General features: G+C 46.7%; 1 protein-coding gene across 1 annotated transcript in view; it reads left to right on the plus strand.

The window, feature by feature from the left end:
• PLXDC1 (plexin domain containing 1) overlaps positions 1-17253 on the plus strand; it is a 39818-nt gene that overhangs the window by 14520 nt on the left and 8045 nt on the right. The window contains exons 3-9 of the mRNA XM_075278309.1: positions 9485-9628; positions 10633-10702; positions 10794-10916; positions 12985-13103; positions 15314-15413; positions 15562-15657; positions 16555-16636. Coding sequence (XP_075134410.1) covers positions 9485-9628; positions 10633-10702; positions 10794-10916; positions 12985-13103; positions 15314-15413; positions 15562-15657; positions 16555-16636 — 734 coding nt within the window. The remainder of the gene's footprint in view (positions 1-9484; positions 9629-10632; positions 10703-10793; positions 10917-12984; positions 13104-15313; positions 15414-15561; positions 15658-16554; positions 16637-17253) is intronic.

Genomic DNA, 17253 nt, shown 5'->3' on the forward strand with positions numbered 1-17253 from the left:
TATTAAAAATAACTTTTTGGGGCTCTATCGGGTGTGTAATTGTGATTTTTGTGAGATAAACTTTTTCCCATAGGGATGCATTGGCCAGCGCTGATTGGCCGAATTCCGTACTCTGGCCAATCAGTGCTGGCCAATGCATTCTATTAGCTTGATGAAGCAGAGTGTGCACAAGGGTTCAAGCGCACCCTCGGCTCTGATGTAGCAGAGCCGAGGCTGCACAAGGGTTCAAGCGCACCCTCGGCTCTGATGTAGGAGAGCCGAGGGTGCACTTGAACCCTTGTGCACCCTCAGCTCTGCTACATCAGAGCCGAGGGTGCGCTTGAACCCTTGTGCACACTCTGCTTCATCAAGCTAATAGAATGCATTGGCCAGCGCTGATTGGCCAATGTATTCTATTAGCCTGATGAAGTAGAGCTGAATGTGTGTGCTAAGCACACACATTCAGCTCTACTTCATCGGGCTAATAGAATGCATTGGCCAGCGCTGATTGGCCAGAGTACGGAACTCGACCAATCAGCGCTGGCTCTGCTGGAGGAGGCGGAGTCTAAGATCGCTCCACACCAGTCTCCATTCAGGTCCGACCTTAGACTCCGCCTCCTCCGGCAGAGCCAGCGCTGATTGGCCGAAGGCTGGCCAATGCATTCCTATGCGAATGCAGAGACTTAGCAGTGCTGAGTCAGTTTTGCTCAACTACACATCTGATGCACACTCGGCACTGCTACATCAGATGTAGCAATCTGATGTAGCAGAGCCGAGGGTGCACTAGAACCCCTGTGCAAACTCAGTTCACGCTAATAGAATGCATTGGCCAGCGCTGATTGGCCAATGCATTCTATTAGCCCGATGAAGTAGAGCTGAATGTGTGTGCTAAGCACACACATTCAGCACTGCTTCATCACGCCAATACAATGCATTAGCCAGTGCTGATTGGCCAGAGTACGGAATTCGGCCAATCAGCGCTGGCCAATGCATTCTATTAGCCCGATGAAGTAGAGCTGAATGTGTGTGCTAAGCACACACATTCAGCACTGCTTCATCACGCCAATACAATGCATTAGCCAGTGTTGATTGGCCAGAGTACGGAATTCGGCCAATCAGCGCTGGCCAATGCATTCTATTAGCCCGATGAAGTAGAGCTGAATGTGTGTGCTAAGCACACACATTCAGCACTGCTTCATCACGCCAATACAATGCATTAGCCAGTGCTGATTGGCCGAATTCCGTACTCTGGCCAATCAGCGCTGGCTCTGCTGGAGGAGGCGGAGTCTAAGGTCGGACCTGAATGGAGACTGGTGTGGAGCGATCTTAGACTCCGCCTCCTCCAGCAGAGCCAGCGCTGATTGGCCGAATTCCGTACTCTGGCCAATCAGCACTGGCTAATGCATTGTATTGGCGTGATGAAGCAGTGCTGAATGTGTGTGCTTAGCACACACATTCAGCTCTACTTCATCGGGCTAATAGAATGCATTGGCCAGCGCTAATTGGCCGAATTCCGTACTCTGGCCAATCAGCACTGGCTAATGCATTGTATTGGCGTGATGAAGCAGTGCTGAATGTGTGTGCTTAGCACACACATTCAGCTCTACTTCATCGGGCTAATAGAATGCATTGGCCAGCGCTGATTGGCCAGAGTACGGAATTCGGCCAATCAGCGCTGGCTCTGCTGGAGGAGGCGGAGTCTAAGATTGCTCCACACCAGTCTCCATTCAGGTCCGACCTTAGACTCCGCCTCCTCCAGCAGAGCCAGCGCTGATTGGCCGAATTCCGTACTCTGGCCAATCAGCACTGGCTAATGCATTGTATTGGCGTGATGAAGCAGTGCTGAATGTGTGTGCTTAGCACACACATTCAGCGCTACTTCATCGGGCTAATAGAATGCATTGGCCAGTGCTGATTGGCCAGAGTACGTAATTCGGCCAATCAGCGCTGGCCAATGCATTCTATTAGCCCGATGAAGCAGTGCTGAATGTGTGTGCCAGCGCTGATTGGCCGAATTCCGTACTCTGGCCAATCAGCACTGGCTAATGCATTGTATTGGCGTGATGAAGCAGTGCTGAATGAGTGTGCTTAGCACACACATTCAGCTCTACTTCATCGGGCTAATAGAATGCATTGGCCAATCAGCGCTGGCCAATGCATTCTATTCGCGTGAACTGAGTTTGCACAGGGGTTCTAGTGCACCCTCGGCTCTGCTACATCAGATTGCTACATCTGATGTAGCAGTGCCGAGTGTGCATCAGATGTGTAGTTGAGCAAAACTGACTCAGCACTACTAAGTCTCTGCATTCGCATAGGAATGCATTGGCCAGCCTTCGGCCAATCAGCGCTGGCTCTGCCGGAGGAGGCGGAGTCTAAGGTCGGACCTGAATGGAGACTGGTGTGGAGCGATCTTAGACTCCGCCTCCTCCAGCAGAGCCAGCGCTGATTGGCCGAATTCCGTACTCTGGCCAATCAGCACTGGCTAATGCATTGTATTGGCGTGATGAAGCAGTGCTGAATGTGTGTGCTTAGCACACACATTCAGCTCTACTTCATCGGGCTAATAGAATGCATTGGCCAGTGCTGATTGGCCAGAGTACGGAATTCGGCCAATCAGCGCTGGCCAATGCATTCTATTAGCCCGATGAAGCAGTGCTGAATGTGTGTGCTTAGCACACACATTCAGCTCTACTTCATCGGGCTAATAGAATGCATTGGCCAGCGCTGATTGGCCGAATTCCGTACTCTGGCCAATCAGCACTGGCTAATGCATTGTATTGGCGTGATGAAGCAGTGCTGAATGTGTGTGCTTAGCACACACATTCAGCTCTACTTCATCGGGCTAATAGAATGCATTGGCCAGCGCTGATTGGCCAGAGTACGGAATTCGGCCAATCAGCGCTGGCTCTGCTGGAGGAGGCGGAGTCTAAGGTCGGACCTGAATGGAGACTGGTGTGGAGCGATCTTAGACTCCGCCTCCTCCAGCAGAGCCAGCGCTGATTGGTCGAGTTCCGTACTCTGGCCAATCAGCACTGGCCAATGCATTTCTATGGGGAAAAGTTAGCTTGCGAAAATCGCAAACTGACAGGGATTTCCATGAAATAAAGTGACTTTTATGCCCCCAGACATGCTTCCCCTGCTGTCCCAGTGTCATTCCAGGGTGTTAGTATCATTTCCTGGGGTGTCATAGTGGACTTGGTGACCCTCCAGACACGAATTTGGGTTTCCCCCTTAACGAGTTTATGTTCCCCATAGACTATAATGGGGTTCGAAACCCATTCGAACACTCGAACAGTGAGCGGCTGTTCGAATCGAATTTCGAACCTCGAACATTTTAGTGTTCGCTCATCTCTAGTTATCAGTAATCTGCAATTTTTTGAAATTTTTCCACTCTGTAGACTCTATCTACCATTTTCAGTTCTCACTAAACTGGGGGGTAGAGACTAGCTGCTATGATGTCTGCCATACCAGTAGTGATGTGAATAAAGCACTTGGGCTGAGATAGAAACTTCCTAGTCAGCTCCATAAGACTCTCTGTCTCCACAGGTGTCTCTCCTCTCTCACACAACTCCTGTTTACTCATACTGCCCTTTCTATAGATTTCGATGTAATTTGATGCCTCTGTCAGCTGCAGATGATTCAGCAGGGATTTCAGCGTAAATGTCAATTTAAGAGGGAGAGGAGAAGGAGGAAAGAGACAGATAAGTGAGAAAAGAAAAAAGTTCTGTAATGTAAATTACAAAGTTTTTCATTTTTGCTTGAACTATTCATAAAAAGCTAGTTGAAAAAATAGTGACCATTCCCCCTACGCCCAAACAGCAGCACAAGATGGGGTATTCCTGCCCCTGTGTACTGTTAGGACAGGTGGAACTTTTAATAAACTAACAAGTTCCCTCCCATAAAAGGCCTAGGAGACCTCCCCCTCCCTGTGTTTTTTTCTGTCCTGTTACCAGGACAGGTGGAGGGAGAGGTCTCCTTTCCTCTCCCACAATTTTAAAAAGATTTCCTTTCTTTTTGGATTCTAGGTTTCCCCCTCCCCCTCTGGGTCTTACCTGGGGTAGGGGGATCCCTTGCTGCTCCGCTCGCTTTCTACTCCCCCGCCGCCTGGGTAATGATGCTCCGGCGGCCGGGGGGGGGGAGTGAGGCTTGCGGCACATTCTCAATGTTCCGGACTATGTTCTGCGGTCCCCGTCCCGCCGCGCTTCCCCCGCCGCCTGGATGTGCAGTGGCGCTGGCGGCCGGGGGAAGAGGAACCTTGCGGCGCTCTATAGTTCTGCCGTGGGCACTATCTGGTGCCCCGCGGACTTCCGCTGTTCTCCGCGCATGCGCGGGGGAATTTGCTTCGTGCATGCGCGGCTTTGCCGGCTCGCGCATGCGCAGTCCAGGGCGCTTCGTTTCTGTGCTCAGTACCTTCTTAGAAGGCTGTTTCAGGGGGACAGGTTCCCCCCCCCCCTGCCTCAGTCTGTAATTAGGTTAGGCTGGGGGAAGGTTTTGTAATCCCCAGCCATTGTAGGGGGCTAGAAAGGTGTAGAGGGCGGAGCTAACATAACTCCGCCCCCCCCCCTTTCCCTTATTTAGCTCTGGTTTGCCCAGTGTAGGTTGCCTGTCAGCTCTAGCTTGCAGGTTCCTACTGTTCCTGGGCAACCAGAACCAGAAGGCTGAATTTCCCTACGTTGGAGATTTCTGAACCATAACCAAGGTGATGTATGCCCCCTGGTGGGGCCTGAGGGCAGAAGCTTTAAGGTAAGAGGAATAATGAGCAATATATTTCTCTTTAGATGTCATCTTCCTCCTCTGTTGCGGAGAATCCTAGGAGGAAAGCTTCTAGCAAACGTCGTCACCTTGCTTGTGTTAAGTGTGAGGTGCCTTTACCGGATGGCTATGCCTACCAGTGTTGTCGCGGGTGCCGAGGTCCCCCTTCAGAAGACACTTCTGTCCGTGACGTGGTTGGTTGGGTGAGAGAATTCGTTGAGGAGTCAATGAGAGAGATGAAAGTCTCAATCTCTCAGCTGTCTAAGAGACCGCGTATGGAGTCGTCACCCCCTTCGCTTCCACCAATGGAGGCGCTGCAAATTTTGGATGAGGTTTCCTCAGAAGAGGACAACCTGGACCCAACTAAGCCGGTCTTCCCGGTGGATAGGATGCCTAAGTTGCTTAGGGTCTTACGGGCCAAGGAGGTAGAGGAGGCTACGGAGGAGGCTCCGTCTACCTCCCTCAAAACCTTTAGGGCCAACCCTGATATGGGCAAGAGGTTTGAAGCTGAATGGAGATTCCCAGAGCGTCCATTCAATGCTTCTAGGCGCTTTAGGGCGCTCTTTCCCTTGGCCGAAGCCCAGTCCAGCTCCTGGGGCCCCCCGCCCAAGGTTGACATAGCGGTCTCCAAACTATCTAAACGCACGGTAGTGCCAGCGGAGGACGGCTCTAACCTCCAGGATGTGATGGACCGCAGGGCGGAGGGGTCCCTGAGGCGTATTTACGCCTCTTCCTCAGCTCAAGCTTCGGTGGGCATCGCGGCTAGTGAGGTAGTCGCTAAACTGCGATCGGAGGTCTCAAATCTGGAGAGGGACATCGACTCCGGTGCCCATCGGGACGATCTGTTGAAGGCTATGACAACCATTAGCCTCATGTCCGACTACCTCTCTGAGACCGCTTTCTATCAGACCAAGCTGGCAGCGAGAACCATGGCATTGTCTACCGCTGCGAGGCGCCCCCTCTGGCTCAAGCCCTGGAAGGCAGATAACGCCTCAAAGTTCAATTTATGCACCCTGCCCTTTGAGCCAGGCAGGCTATTCGGGAGTGAACTTGACCGGATAATGGAGGGGTTGGCCGATTCAAAAGGTAAGAACCTGCCTCAGTCAACAGGATCCAGGCAACGATCCTTTCGTGGCTACGCCCCCGCGAGAGGCATGTCAAGAGGCCAGTTTCGAGGGCGCCCCTCTGGCCCAAGAGGCGGTCGAGGTTCCTCCCGTGGTGGTGGGAAAAGATCCACCTTCTGACTATCACGATTCCCTCGCCTGCAGGGCCAAGGTGGGGGGTCGGCTTTCCTTACATCTAGCCGCCTGGCACCATCATATCCAGGATCCATGGGTTCTCCAGCTTTTACGGGAAGGCTACAAAATAAGCTTCCTATCCCCCCCTCCAGACAGATACAGGAGGACCCGCCCTCTTCAGGGCACCAAACAGCTTCATCTTCAAAGATCCGTGCAGGAGTATGTGGACAAGGCTGCGTTGGAACCCGTCCCTCTAGACGAACAGGGTCAAGGCGTTTATTCACCCGTGTTTCTAGTACCAAAGTCCACCGGAGGGTGGCGCATGATTATCGACCTGAGGTATGTAAATCAATTCATCCGCAAGGTCCGGTTCCGTATGGAGACCATAAGATCGGTTCTCCCCTTTCTGCAGCCAGGAGAACTATTCGTCACCTTGGATCTGAGGGACGCATACCTCCATATCCCCATTTATCCTCCACACAGGAAATACTTAAGGATTGCCACGTATTTAAACGGAAGATTACATCACTTCCAGTTTACAGCTCTCCCGTTCGGTATATCCTCAGCCCCCCACACCTTCACAAAGGTAGTGGCCCCGGTCATAGCCGCCCTGCGCCTCCAGGGGATATTTATTGTCCCTTATTTAGACGACTGGCTGATAAAAGCTCAGTCAAGGGAGGTTTTGGCCACACAGTTGGGTATCACAGTGGCCTTTGTGAGCGAGCTGGGCTGGCTGGTAAACTGGCAAAAGTCGGTAGTGGTTCCATCAACCCGGATTCAGTTCCTGGGGTTCAACTTGGATTCTCTCAGTATGATGATCTCCCTGCCCTCTCCTCGGAAGGAGAAGATTGGTCGAGCGGTTCACTACCTATCCCGAACCAGGAAGGTTACAATCAGGACAGCGATGAAAGTCCTAGGTCTCATGTCCGCAACCATCGAGGCAGTTCCTTGGGCACTATGGCATATGCGCCCCTTACAACTCGAGATCCTGAGAGTATGGAACCACAGTCCTTCGGGACTTCAGAAGCCTATCCAGCTTTCCATCAGTACCCGTCGATCACTGGAATGGTGGTCTCAACTCAAGGACGGGAGGTCCACGGTCCAGACTTCCTGGACCCTGTTGACCACAGATGCCTCCCTTACAGGCTGGGGAGCGCATCTGGGGGAGACCCTAATACGAGGAACCTGGAATCAACAAGAGAAAACTCGCTCCTCCAATTGGCGAGAGCTTACGGCAATTTATCTGGCACTTCGGACTCTGGCTCCCCACCTTCAGGGGAAGGCTGTCAGAATAAGGACAGACAATTCAACGGCCGTCCAATATATCAACAAACAGGGAGGCACCAGGTCTCCCTCCCTGATGAGGGTGACCAACCTGATATTCTCCTGGGCGGAGAAGAACTTGTCCCGGCTGTCAGCGGTGCACATCAAAGGCCACCTCAACATCCTGGCAGACCAGTTAAGCAGGGGACTAATAACAACAGCCGAATGGTCTCTGTCCCCGGAAGTTTTCCAACAACTCACCAGGATGTGGGGTCTCCCCGAGGTGGATCTGATGGCCACCCAACACAACGCCAAGGTGGGACAATTCTGCTCCCTGTATCGGGACGGCAATCCCTTGGCGATCGATGCCCTGTCAATACCCTGGAGCTTCAAACTAGCATACGTTTTCCCTCCGATTCCAATGATTCCCAGGGTGTTGGTGAAACTCAGGCAGGACCAGACTTCGGCCATTGTCATCATGCCGTTCTGGCCGAAAAGGGCATGGTTTACCCACCTCATGGTAATGAGTCGAGGGACCTACTGGAGGCTTCCGTGTGTCCAAAACCTGGTAACTCTAAACAGTCAGCTCTGCCAGAATCTGGACAGGTTCAACCTCACTGCCTGGAGGTTGACCGCACCGTACGTGGAGACAGAGGATTGTCCCAGGCCGTCTTAAGAACATTGGCCCACTCTAGAGCGGACTCAACCAATCGCAGTTACCAGAGGATCGCTCGAGTATTTAAGGACTGGGGGGCCAGGAGACAGTGTGATACATCATCCATTGAGTCAGTCCTGGAGTTCTTACAAGAAGGGTTGGACAAGGGATTGTCCCCGGCCACCTTGAGAGTGCATGTCTCGGCGCTATCCGCTCTATTGGGGACTAGATTGTCTCAGAATCCTCTCATAAGGCAATTCCAGAAAGGGGCCTCTAGGCTCCGACCCCCGGTACGGCCCCCGGCCCCCCAATGGGACCTAGCTGCGGTCCTACAAGGGCTATGCGGCCCTCCATTTGAACCCTTGACAGAGGGGGAGCTCAAATACCTCTCATGGAAAGTAACCTTTCTTCTGGCAATCACATCTGCCAAGCGAGTAGGAGAGCTCCAGGCTTTGGCGGCATCAGAGCCATACACGACCTTTTTTCCGGACCGAGTCCAGCTTAGGTTTATTCAAGGTTTTCTGCCTAAAGTTCCCTCAGTGGAAAACATAAACCAGGTTATAACCTTACCTACCTTCTTCCCCTCTCCTTCCTCGGAGTGGGAAGAGAAAATGCATAGTTTGGATCTGGTGCGAACTCTGCGGATATACCTGGACCGGACAGGCCCATTCCGCAGGTCAGAAAACCTACTTGTCAATTTTTTTGGTCACAACAGGGGTAATAAGGCGTCCAAAACTACTCTGTCAAGGTGGATCAGAGAAGCCATCTCAGTGGCCCTTCAGACACAGGGGCTGCCGGTCCCAGAATTTTTGCGAGCCCATGCTACCAGGGCGGTAGGGGCGTCTTGGGCAGAGAGGCAGTCCCTCTCAGTAGACCAGATCTGTGCGGCTGCATCTTGGTCTTCCCACTTAACTTTCGCCAGGCACTATAGATTGGACTGGCATACCTCCAAGGCGAAGTCCTTTGGTTACTCAATCCTGACCTCGGCCTGTCAGGATCGCCCTCCCTAGAAGGGGTATTACTTGTTAAGTCCCCATCTTGTGCTGCTGTTTGGGCGTAGGGGGAATGGAAGATTATATAGATAATCTGTTTTCCCTTAGCCCAAACAGCAGCACAAAGCTCCCTCCCTTGACTTGTTAAAATTATATGTGGTCTTATGCTATATGGTACTTGGAGACTAACACAGGGAGGGGGAGGTCTCCTAAGCCTTTTATGGGAGGGAACTTGTTAGTTTATTAAAAGTTCCACCTGTCCTAACAGTACACAGGGGCAGGAATACCCCATCTTGTGCTGCTGTTTGGGCTAAGGGAAAACAGATTATCTATATAATCTTCCATTCAAATAAGGTTCTGTTCATACTGGTATCTAGGTTCTGTTTGGCAGGTTCCCATAGTCTCTGATGGGCACAGCAGTGTTGTCTGTGCAAAGTTAATCCTAACAAAACCATAAGTTATTGAGACCAACATGATTCTTTCGGATACATCAGATCCGCCAGTGATCCTTTTCTTAACAGAATACATACTGCCATTGAGACCAAAAAGTCAGGGAATTGTTATAGATATTCTATATAGATAGACTATTCTTCTTCTCTCTGCAGGAAAGTAGTCACAAATACTATTCATCCAAAGTACTGGGACCCTCGGATTTGCAAGGCCAGAACCTGTTGATGGAGTTACTGCAAGAAGACACCAAAAAGGCCACAGTTCTTACCATCCTGTCCAGTGCACATAGGCAAGCCTCGGTGAGATTTTCTGTGTGTTGGCTCTTAGCATGGACAAAAATTGCAGCCAATCAGATTGTAACATATAGAATGACTTTTCTCTATGAAAGTATTCAGGGCCATTTTAACACATTGATGGGCCCAGTGCAATGTTTCATAAGTGCCCCTCATCACCACCACTTAGCCATACCACCTAACTTACATGGGTTACAATGACAGATAAGTGTGGCATGCCCCCAGCTAATTTTTTTTTTTAAAGCCAAGCTTATGTCTCCGTTAACCCTGCCTATTCTTATCATGCCCCTTTGTTAATAAGACAGTAATAGTGCCCTACAATGCACTGCGGATAGTGTCAGGCTAGATTCACACAAAACAGTTGCAAAACAGCTGTGAAAAATGTAAAGGTTTCACAGCCATATTGCAATGGAGGGGCAGTCATGTTTACGGACCTCCCATACATTTCAGTGACCTATATTTTGATGGTCCATGACAACCGACAGTTAAAATAATGGTCATGTGAATAGCCCCCATTCACCGACATTGAATTAAATGCTGCCGTGTGATGTTCATTAAAAAAAAACCATGATGTCACATTACCATTATTCACTGTCGTGTGAATGTAGCCTCAGTCTATTATTAGGCTTAGTGGCCACTGTGAAAATCTCAGGATATAGTACGTTTAAAAAAATATACACATGCAAAATGTAAAAAATTATATAATAAATGAAAAAAAAAAATTGCTTAACATAAAATGATTTTATTAAAATCTTGGTAAAAAAAATAGGTTTAAGATAGAAGATATATTTTAATTGTATATATGAAATGCAGGCCCGCTCCTTCATAATAACTGGAGATATCTGTTTTACCATTTTGTGGGACATCTTAGCTACCTTAAGCCAATGTGTTGTAGTATATGACTCATATCATACTTGTCTGGTTTACAGTAACCGGTTTTGATTCTCATGACATCACTCCCTTCATTCTGTGGTATATATAGCATCTGTCTGTTTTTCACTTGTTTACAGAGAGTCGTTCTTTCCTTTGACTTCCCTTTCTATGGGCATCCATTGAGGCACATCACAATAGCTACTGGAGGTGAGAGAAATGTAATGCTGTGGTTTTCTTATTTAGTTACTTTTATCAGTTGCTTATTACGGCCAATAAATGACATTTGCATTACCCTTAGGTTTTATCTTTATGGGCGATATTCTTCACAGCATGCTAACCGCAACACAGTATGTGGCGCCTCTAATGGCAAATTTCAACCCAAGTTACTCCAAGGAATCTACAATCAGGTTCAAGGACAATGGTAAGTGCTATAACATAAAACCTGCAGTCAGTGGCGTAACTAGGAATGGCGGGGCCCCCGTGGCGAACTTTTGACATGCCCCCCCCCCCCCGACCGACATCGACGCCGAAGACCTCGACCGACCCCCTCCTACACATTTCTGCGCATTCTATTATCCTCCATAGTGGCCCCTGCACACAGTATTATCCCCCATAGTGGCCCCTGCACACAGTATTATCCCCCTTAGTGGCCCCTGCACACAGTATTATCCCCCATAGTGGCCCCTGCGCACAGTATTATCCCCCATAGTGGCACCTGTGCACAGTATTATCCCCCATAGTGGCACCTGCGCACAGTATTATCCCCCATAGTGACACCTGCACACAGTATTATCCCCCATAGTGGCCCCTGCACACAGTATTATGTCCCTTACTGGCCCCTGCACACAGTATTATCCCCCATAGTGGCCCCTGCACACAATATTATGTCCCACTGTGTATACCCATAAACAATTATTATACTCTAGGGTCTTTTCAGACCCCAAAGTATAATAATCGGAGACCCGGGGGAATAAAAACATAAAAAAACTACTGTTACTTACCTGTTCCCCGGCTCCTACGCGGTCTTCTCCGCTGCCTTCTCCGCTGCTGTCCTTGTACAATGACGTCGGATGCCACATGACCCAGGACGCAGGCCGGGTTCATGTGACGTCAGAGACGTCAGAAAGGACGTCAGGAAGGAGGCCTGGCAGAATCGTGGAGAGGTAAGTAACATGTTTTTTGTTTCTTACTTCTCCTGGTCCGCCAATCATTATACTCGGGGGTCCAAAAAGACCCCCGAGTATAATGATAGCAGCGGTAACAGCTGTCATCCGGCCCCTAATGTGCCTCCGCTGCTATGGCGGTAGTTACGCCACTGCCTGCAGTCTATACAAAGAGAAACCTTCACAAAAGACCACCACTGATCTAGAACCAGAGTATGCCATGACTGTTTGAGTGTGCCAGTTGTTTGCTGGGCCCCTAAGACACAGTGGCCTGCAGACCCCACACATTATATGTTATCTATCTCCTAATGATTGGGCAGAGCCATATTATCTCCTACACTGTCCAATGGAGAATGACATAAGCGACAGCAGTTCTTGTCAAACCCTTTATTAAAGGGGGTTTCCAGTATTTAAAAATTGATCACTTATCCCTATCAATATTAGATGGGTGGAGGTCCGATGCCAGCAGACCCACCAATCAGGTGCTGGAAAAGGTTGCAGTGTTTGGACGAGCACTACAGCCTCGGCACTATTTACCTTGTGTAGTGTCTGTGCTCTGTACTGAAACTTAGCGCCCCATTTAATTGAATGGGACTGAGCAGCAAACAGGCCACGTGACCCATGAATGTGATAACATCATACTGTCTCATCCAAGCACCGCTACTACTTGCATCAGTTGAAGGGGTGCTGACTTCTGGGCCCCTGCCAATATGATGTGAGAGAAATATCCTAAGGATATATACACACACGGGACACAAAACAAACCTGTCCTGACTTTGGCCCTCTACATGGACCCCTGATAATACATGGGCAATCCCATGGGGCCATAAGAATATCATGGGTCAGTGTGCTAATGGTTAAAAGCACAGCTAGTACACTGGCAAAAGCACATGGTTTTTTTTTTTTTTTTTTGGGGGGGGGGATATATTAACCCCTACATTACACTAAACTACCAAAGATCTTACACCTACCCCATCACTGACCTAGACCACTAGAGATTCTCACATTAACCATTACAGTACACTAGCTTAGACCACCAGGGTTGATAATAAGTGATTTACTGCACTAGGGAGGTGGAAAACAATCCCTTTACTACAATAGGAAAACCGACATACAGGCATTAACCCCTTCACTGTTCTAGACCTCCAGGGACCAGCAGGGATACAGACATTAGCCACTTCACTGACCTAATCCACTAGGGATGCAGGCAATAACGTTTTAGACTTGGATGCAGTTTATGACAATAAAATATAATATACAAGAATGTATAGATGTGAAAACAGTGTTCACAGCTGTATAAGCAAAACTGAATTGTCTCTCTAACAGGTACGTGTGTTGTGGTTGAGTGGAACAAAGTACGTCTCCATGACAGAGAGAATTCTGGAAATTTCACCTTTCTAGCTGCCCTATATAATGATGGACGGATTGTGTTTGGGTACAAAGAGGTATGTATATTATTATTTTTTTTTTAATTTTATTTATTTATTTTTATTTCTTTTTTTTCTTTAAATGTAGATTGTGAGCCCCACAGAGAGCTCACAATGTTCATTTTTCCCTATCAGTATGTCTTTTTTTGGAATATGGGATGGAAATCCATGCAAACACGGGGAGAACATACAAACTCCTTGCAGATGGTTTTATGCCCTTGGCGGGATTTGAGCACCAGGGCCCAGTGCTGCAAGGCTGCAGTGCTAACCACTGAGCCACCGTGGCCCCGTATATTATTATTATTATCATCATCATTAGTAGTAGCAGCAGTATTATTACTGTTATTATTAAATACATGTCAGGACTTGGATGAGTAATAAAAACTGCACTACATTTACGGAAAACTGACCTGGCTGCAATGCATGAATTACACAGTAAATAAATCCATTCATGTTACAATGCACTATCATAATGTTGTGAATTCCCTTACCCCCTCCTGGTGCCATGAAAAACGAGGGGTGGTGAGTGCGTCGTATATTACTCACTTGGCCCTCGCTTACTGGCGCCATACTTTGCCCCAGCCCCCTCGTACCAGGAGATGTTGTACACGAAAAATTAATGGCCTATTCTGTGTGTCATTCGGTTCCCAAGAGAGATTTATCACTCTGACATACATAAGTGTTTAGAAGAGAGGTAAGAATTTTAATGTCGACGGCAACAAGTGGCTGTGCCATTTTCAAAGAGAACATACTGCCGTTTATTGCTAAGCATAAAACAACATATTAATCAATGCTGAACTATACACCATTACAAAAGGTGGCATTTACATGCCCTCCTCTATACCAAGAAACAGATGGATCCTACAATGCTTTTTAGTCATGATCCCATAAATTGCAACCTGTGATATCATATAAATAATATACAAACCTCTTTTGACTTATAATACATTTTATATTATGATACATGACATATATAGAGTCTTCAGATGGGGGTTACGTAAAGACATTTGTCATAGAACAGCTTACATTTTACTTGTATAGCATGTTTGTAAAAGACAATGTGACTGCTTTATCACCAAGTCTTTTTACTGTGCAAAAATTGCATGAATACATTGTAAAAGCTACACGTCTATGTAAATCAATGTACTTCTATGGACTGCAACAGCTGTTGGCCCCTGAAATTCTCTTATACAATTTGGTATTGCAAACCAGAGTGCCGTTTATTTTGATAAGTCATCTTGCCCCCAGCCCATGTTAAGGGCTATGATGAGGTCCCTTTGTTGGAATGTAGAAGTTAGTTTTCCCATTACATATTTTTATTTAGTCAAAACCTTAGTAGTGGATCGATCTTACTCAACATTCTTGTTTAGGGTGAAGTTAAGTCTCTGCATTTTCACATTTATTACCTTGGCCTGGAATAACCGTCTGATCAGTGCAGGTTCGACAGCTTGGACACCCCGTGATCAGGAGAAACGGGAGAGCCGAGTGCTCTACGTGAGACCAATGCTATTCACTTCTGCAATGCTGTACTCTCCATCAGTCTCATAGAAAGTGAAATGAACCACTGCCCCATTCACAAGGCCCCCTTAGTAGCCCATGTTTTTGTGGTCACTAAGGGTCCCAGTAGTCAGATCCACAGTGAACAGGCACATATCCTCTATCCAGTATATAGGACATAAGTGATGTTATAAAAGAAAACCTCTTTATACTAAGTAAAAAAAAAATGAATTTTCTTAACCACCTAACCACTTTAAAGTCGATTACAATGAATAGATTATTATGAAATATTTATTCTGACCATGTATGCAGGCTGGTGATTTGTTGTGTTGGATGTCAACACTTTGAAGGTCATAAGAAGCCTTCTTTGACTGAGGTGAAAGTTCACAAACCTGAAAAGACTAGTGAATGGCGCAGGTATAAACGGAAGCTCCTAGGCCCCAATGCAAAATCTGTAATGGTGTCTCTATCACCTTGTGTCATTATTTTATGAAGCAGAGGGGCTTTTGAGGCCCCCTCAGGGTGCAGGGCCCAGTAGCAACTGCTGCCACTGCAAGCCCTATAGCTACACCCCTGGGGTGGGTGACCCACAAAGGCTAGTTTCTTTTCACACTCCTAAGAAGTCAGAAAAAGGGTTTGACAAAATGTGAGACTTGTGTGTTACTGCTCCTAAAGATTACTTGAGAAATGCTGTGTCTGTACACCAATTTATGATCCTAATTCTTCTGCAGATTCCTTTACCAGTGCAAAACATCAGTTCTGAGCAGCATCCTGTGAAATCCGGCCTCTCTGATGCTTTTGTAGTTCTTGACTCTTTCTTAGAAACTTCAGGTTAGTTGCAAAATGTTAATATTATATTGAAGAGGTAAAATATAGATATACAGTTAATATACTATAGCACAATCATTCCTGAATTTAGAGAACAACCAACAAGGTTATTAAGAAAAGATGCATTTATTTGTTTCTCTCCAACCAACAGAAACTCGGAAGCGCTCTATCTATGAGTATCATCGGGTACAGGTGGACCTCGATAGGATCAAGAGTCAGACAGTTGTGGAGTTCACCCCTCTACCAAGTAATCTAAAAACATATACTGTGACAGCTAAAACGATTCAATTTTAGAGTTATCCTATTTATTTGCATTCTGTATTAAATTGTGTGTAAGACATGAAAATCTATTATCACACGCCAGGAGAGATGAGTGAATCTGTGAAAATTTGCTTCATTGGCACTCCATCTGTCAATTTATTTCAGAGCTGTAAATGTCTTGTATAAGGCAGACTCTGAAATACGGATCTGTAGTAAACGTTATTCTATTGTATGTATGGACAGCAACATCGTGCTTGTATATTACTGTTATAGACCTTCACCAGGTTGTAATTTACCTAGCACTTAGGAACATTAATGTATAAGATAAACTGCAGAGGGTTCAGATCTAGGCCTCTATGTATACACACATATAAGGGGTAAGAAGTGTTTTATGGCTTTTATCGTCAGTGCCTGTTATACAATTTGAAGTACAGGTTCATCAGCAAAAAAAATAAATCAGGGAATCTCCATTTCCACATTCATTATTGCTGCTAACTTTGCCTGATTTATCTAGTTTGGTAGGCTACATTAGGAGTGAGAGGAGTATAATAGTGGATGAAACCTGTGTATAGTGAATGAGCTATACATCATCTTGGAATCATTCCCATACAAGGGATTACAGCTGCTCAACAAATTTCCTTACAAGGTTATTGGAGTTTCACAAAGAATTAGATACTGCTGGCATGTTTTATAATGTATATTGCTGGCATTTCCCTCATTTCTGTACATTTCCTTCCTTTAGCATAAAAGCTTGCAAAGATGAAGTACATGGCATTGTTTCTATACAACTTCATGGCAATATAGGAAACATGCACATGACTTAAGACAATATACTTTATATAATGTAAGGGCCTCTTATCAACTGCATTCTCCTTGACTATAGCATGCCTGCAGTACGCAACCTGTGACCAGTGCCTGACCTTTGCCTCTGGCCTCAACTGTAGCTGGTGTCATGTCCTACAAAGGTGAGCCGGCATGTATATGTAACTGACAAAAAAGCATAATGCACAAGAAGTTGTAATGGGATGAAACTTTCTGTGTGTGAATATAATGATGATATATGTAAATGAAAAAGAGAAGTTTATTGGGGCAAACTATACAAGTGAATGGATTCTCTGGTACCCTAGTAGTGTCTCTAGCCTGGATACAAAATAAGATCCAATTGAGCAAGAAAACATACAGATTCCATATGGAATGTTGTGTCATATAACAGCCAGCTAGTGTTACTAATGTACAAACACTATACTTGTGAATTGTGCAAAGTTTTTTGAAGGTTAGGTACACTCATGTACACGCACATACTCTTTGGTTACTGCAATCAGAACTGTTAAAGGGAATCTGTCTGCAGAAAAGTGTAATTAAAGTAATAACAATACTCTGTAGTTCTCCTTACACGCTTTCCAAATATGTCTTTGTTATTTAGGATTGCATTTCCATTATCAAGAAAAAACACTATTTTATTCATACACAAATAAGATGAACAGGGCTTTTGGGGGTGTTGCTTATCTTCCCTGTGCTGTAGATTACCTCTCATAACTGCTGCTGAGCTTAACCCATCATCCTTTGTTTTACAGCTAAATTG

This window comes from Leptodactylus fuscus, chromosome 6 (genome assembly GCF_031893055.1).
Source record: "Leptodactylus fuscus isolate aLepFus1 chromosome 6, aLepFus1.hap2, whole genome shotgun sequence".
NCBI classification, from domain to species: Eukaryota; Metazoa; Chordata; class Amphibia; order Anura; family Leptodactylidae; genus Leptodactylus; species Leptodactylus fuscus.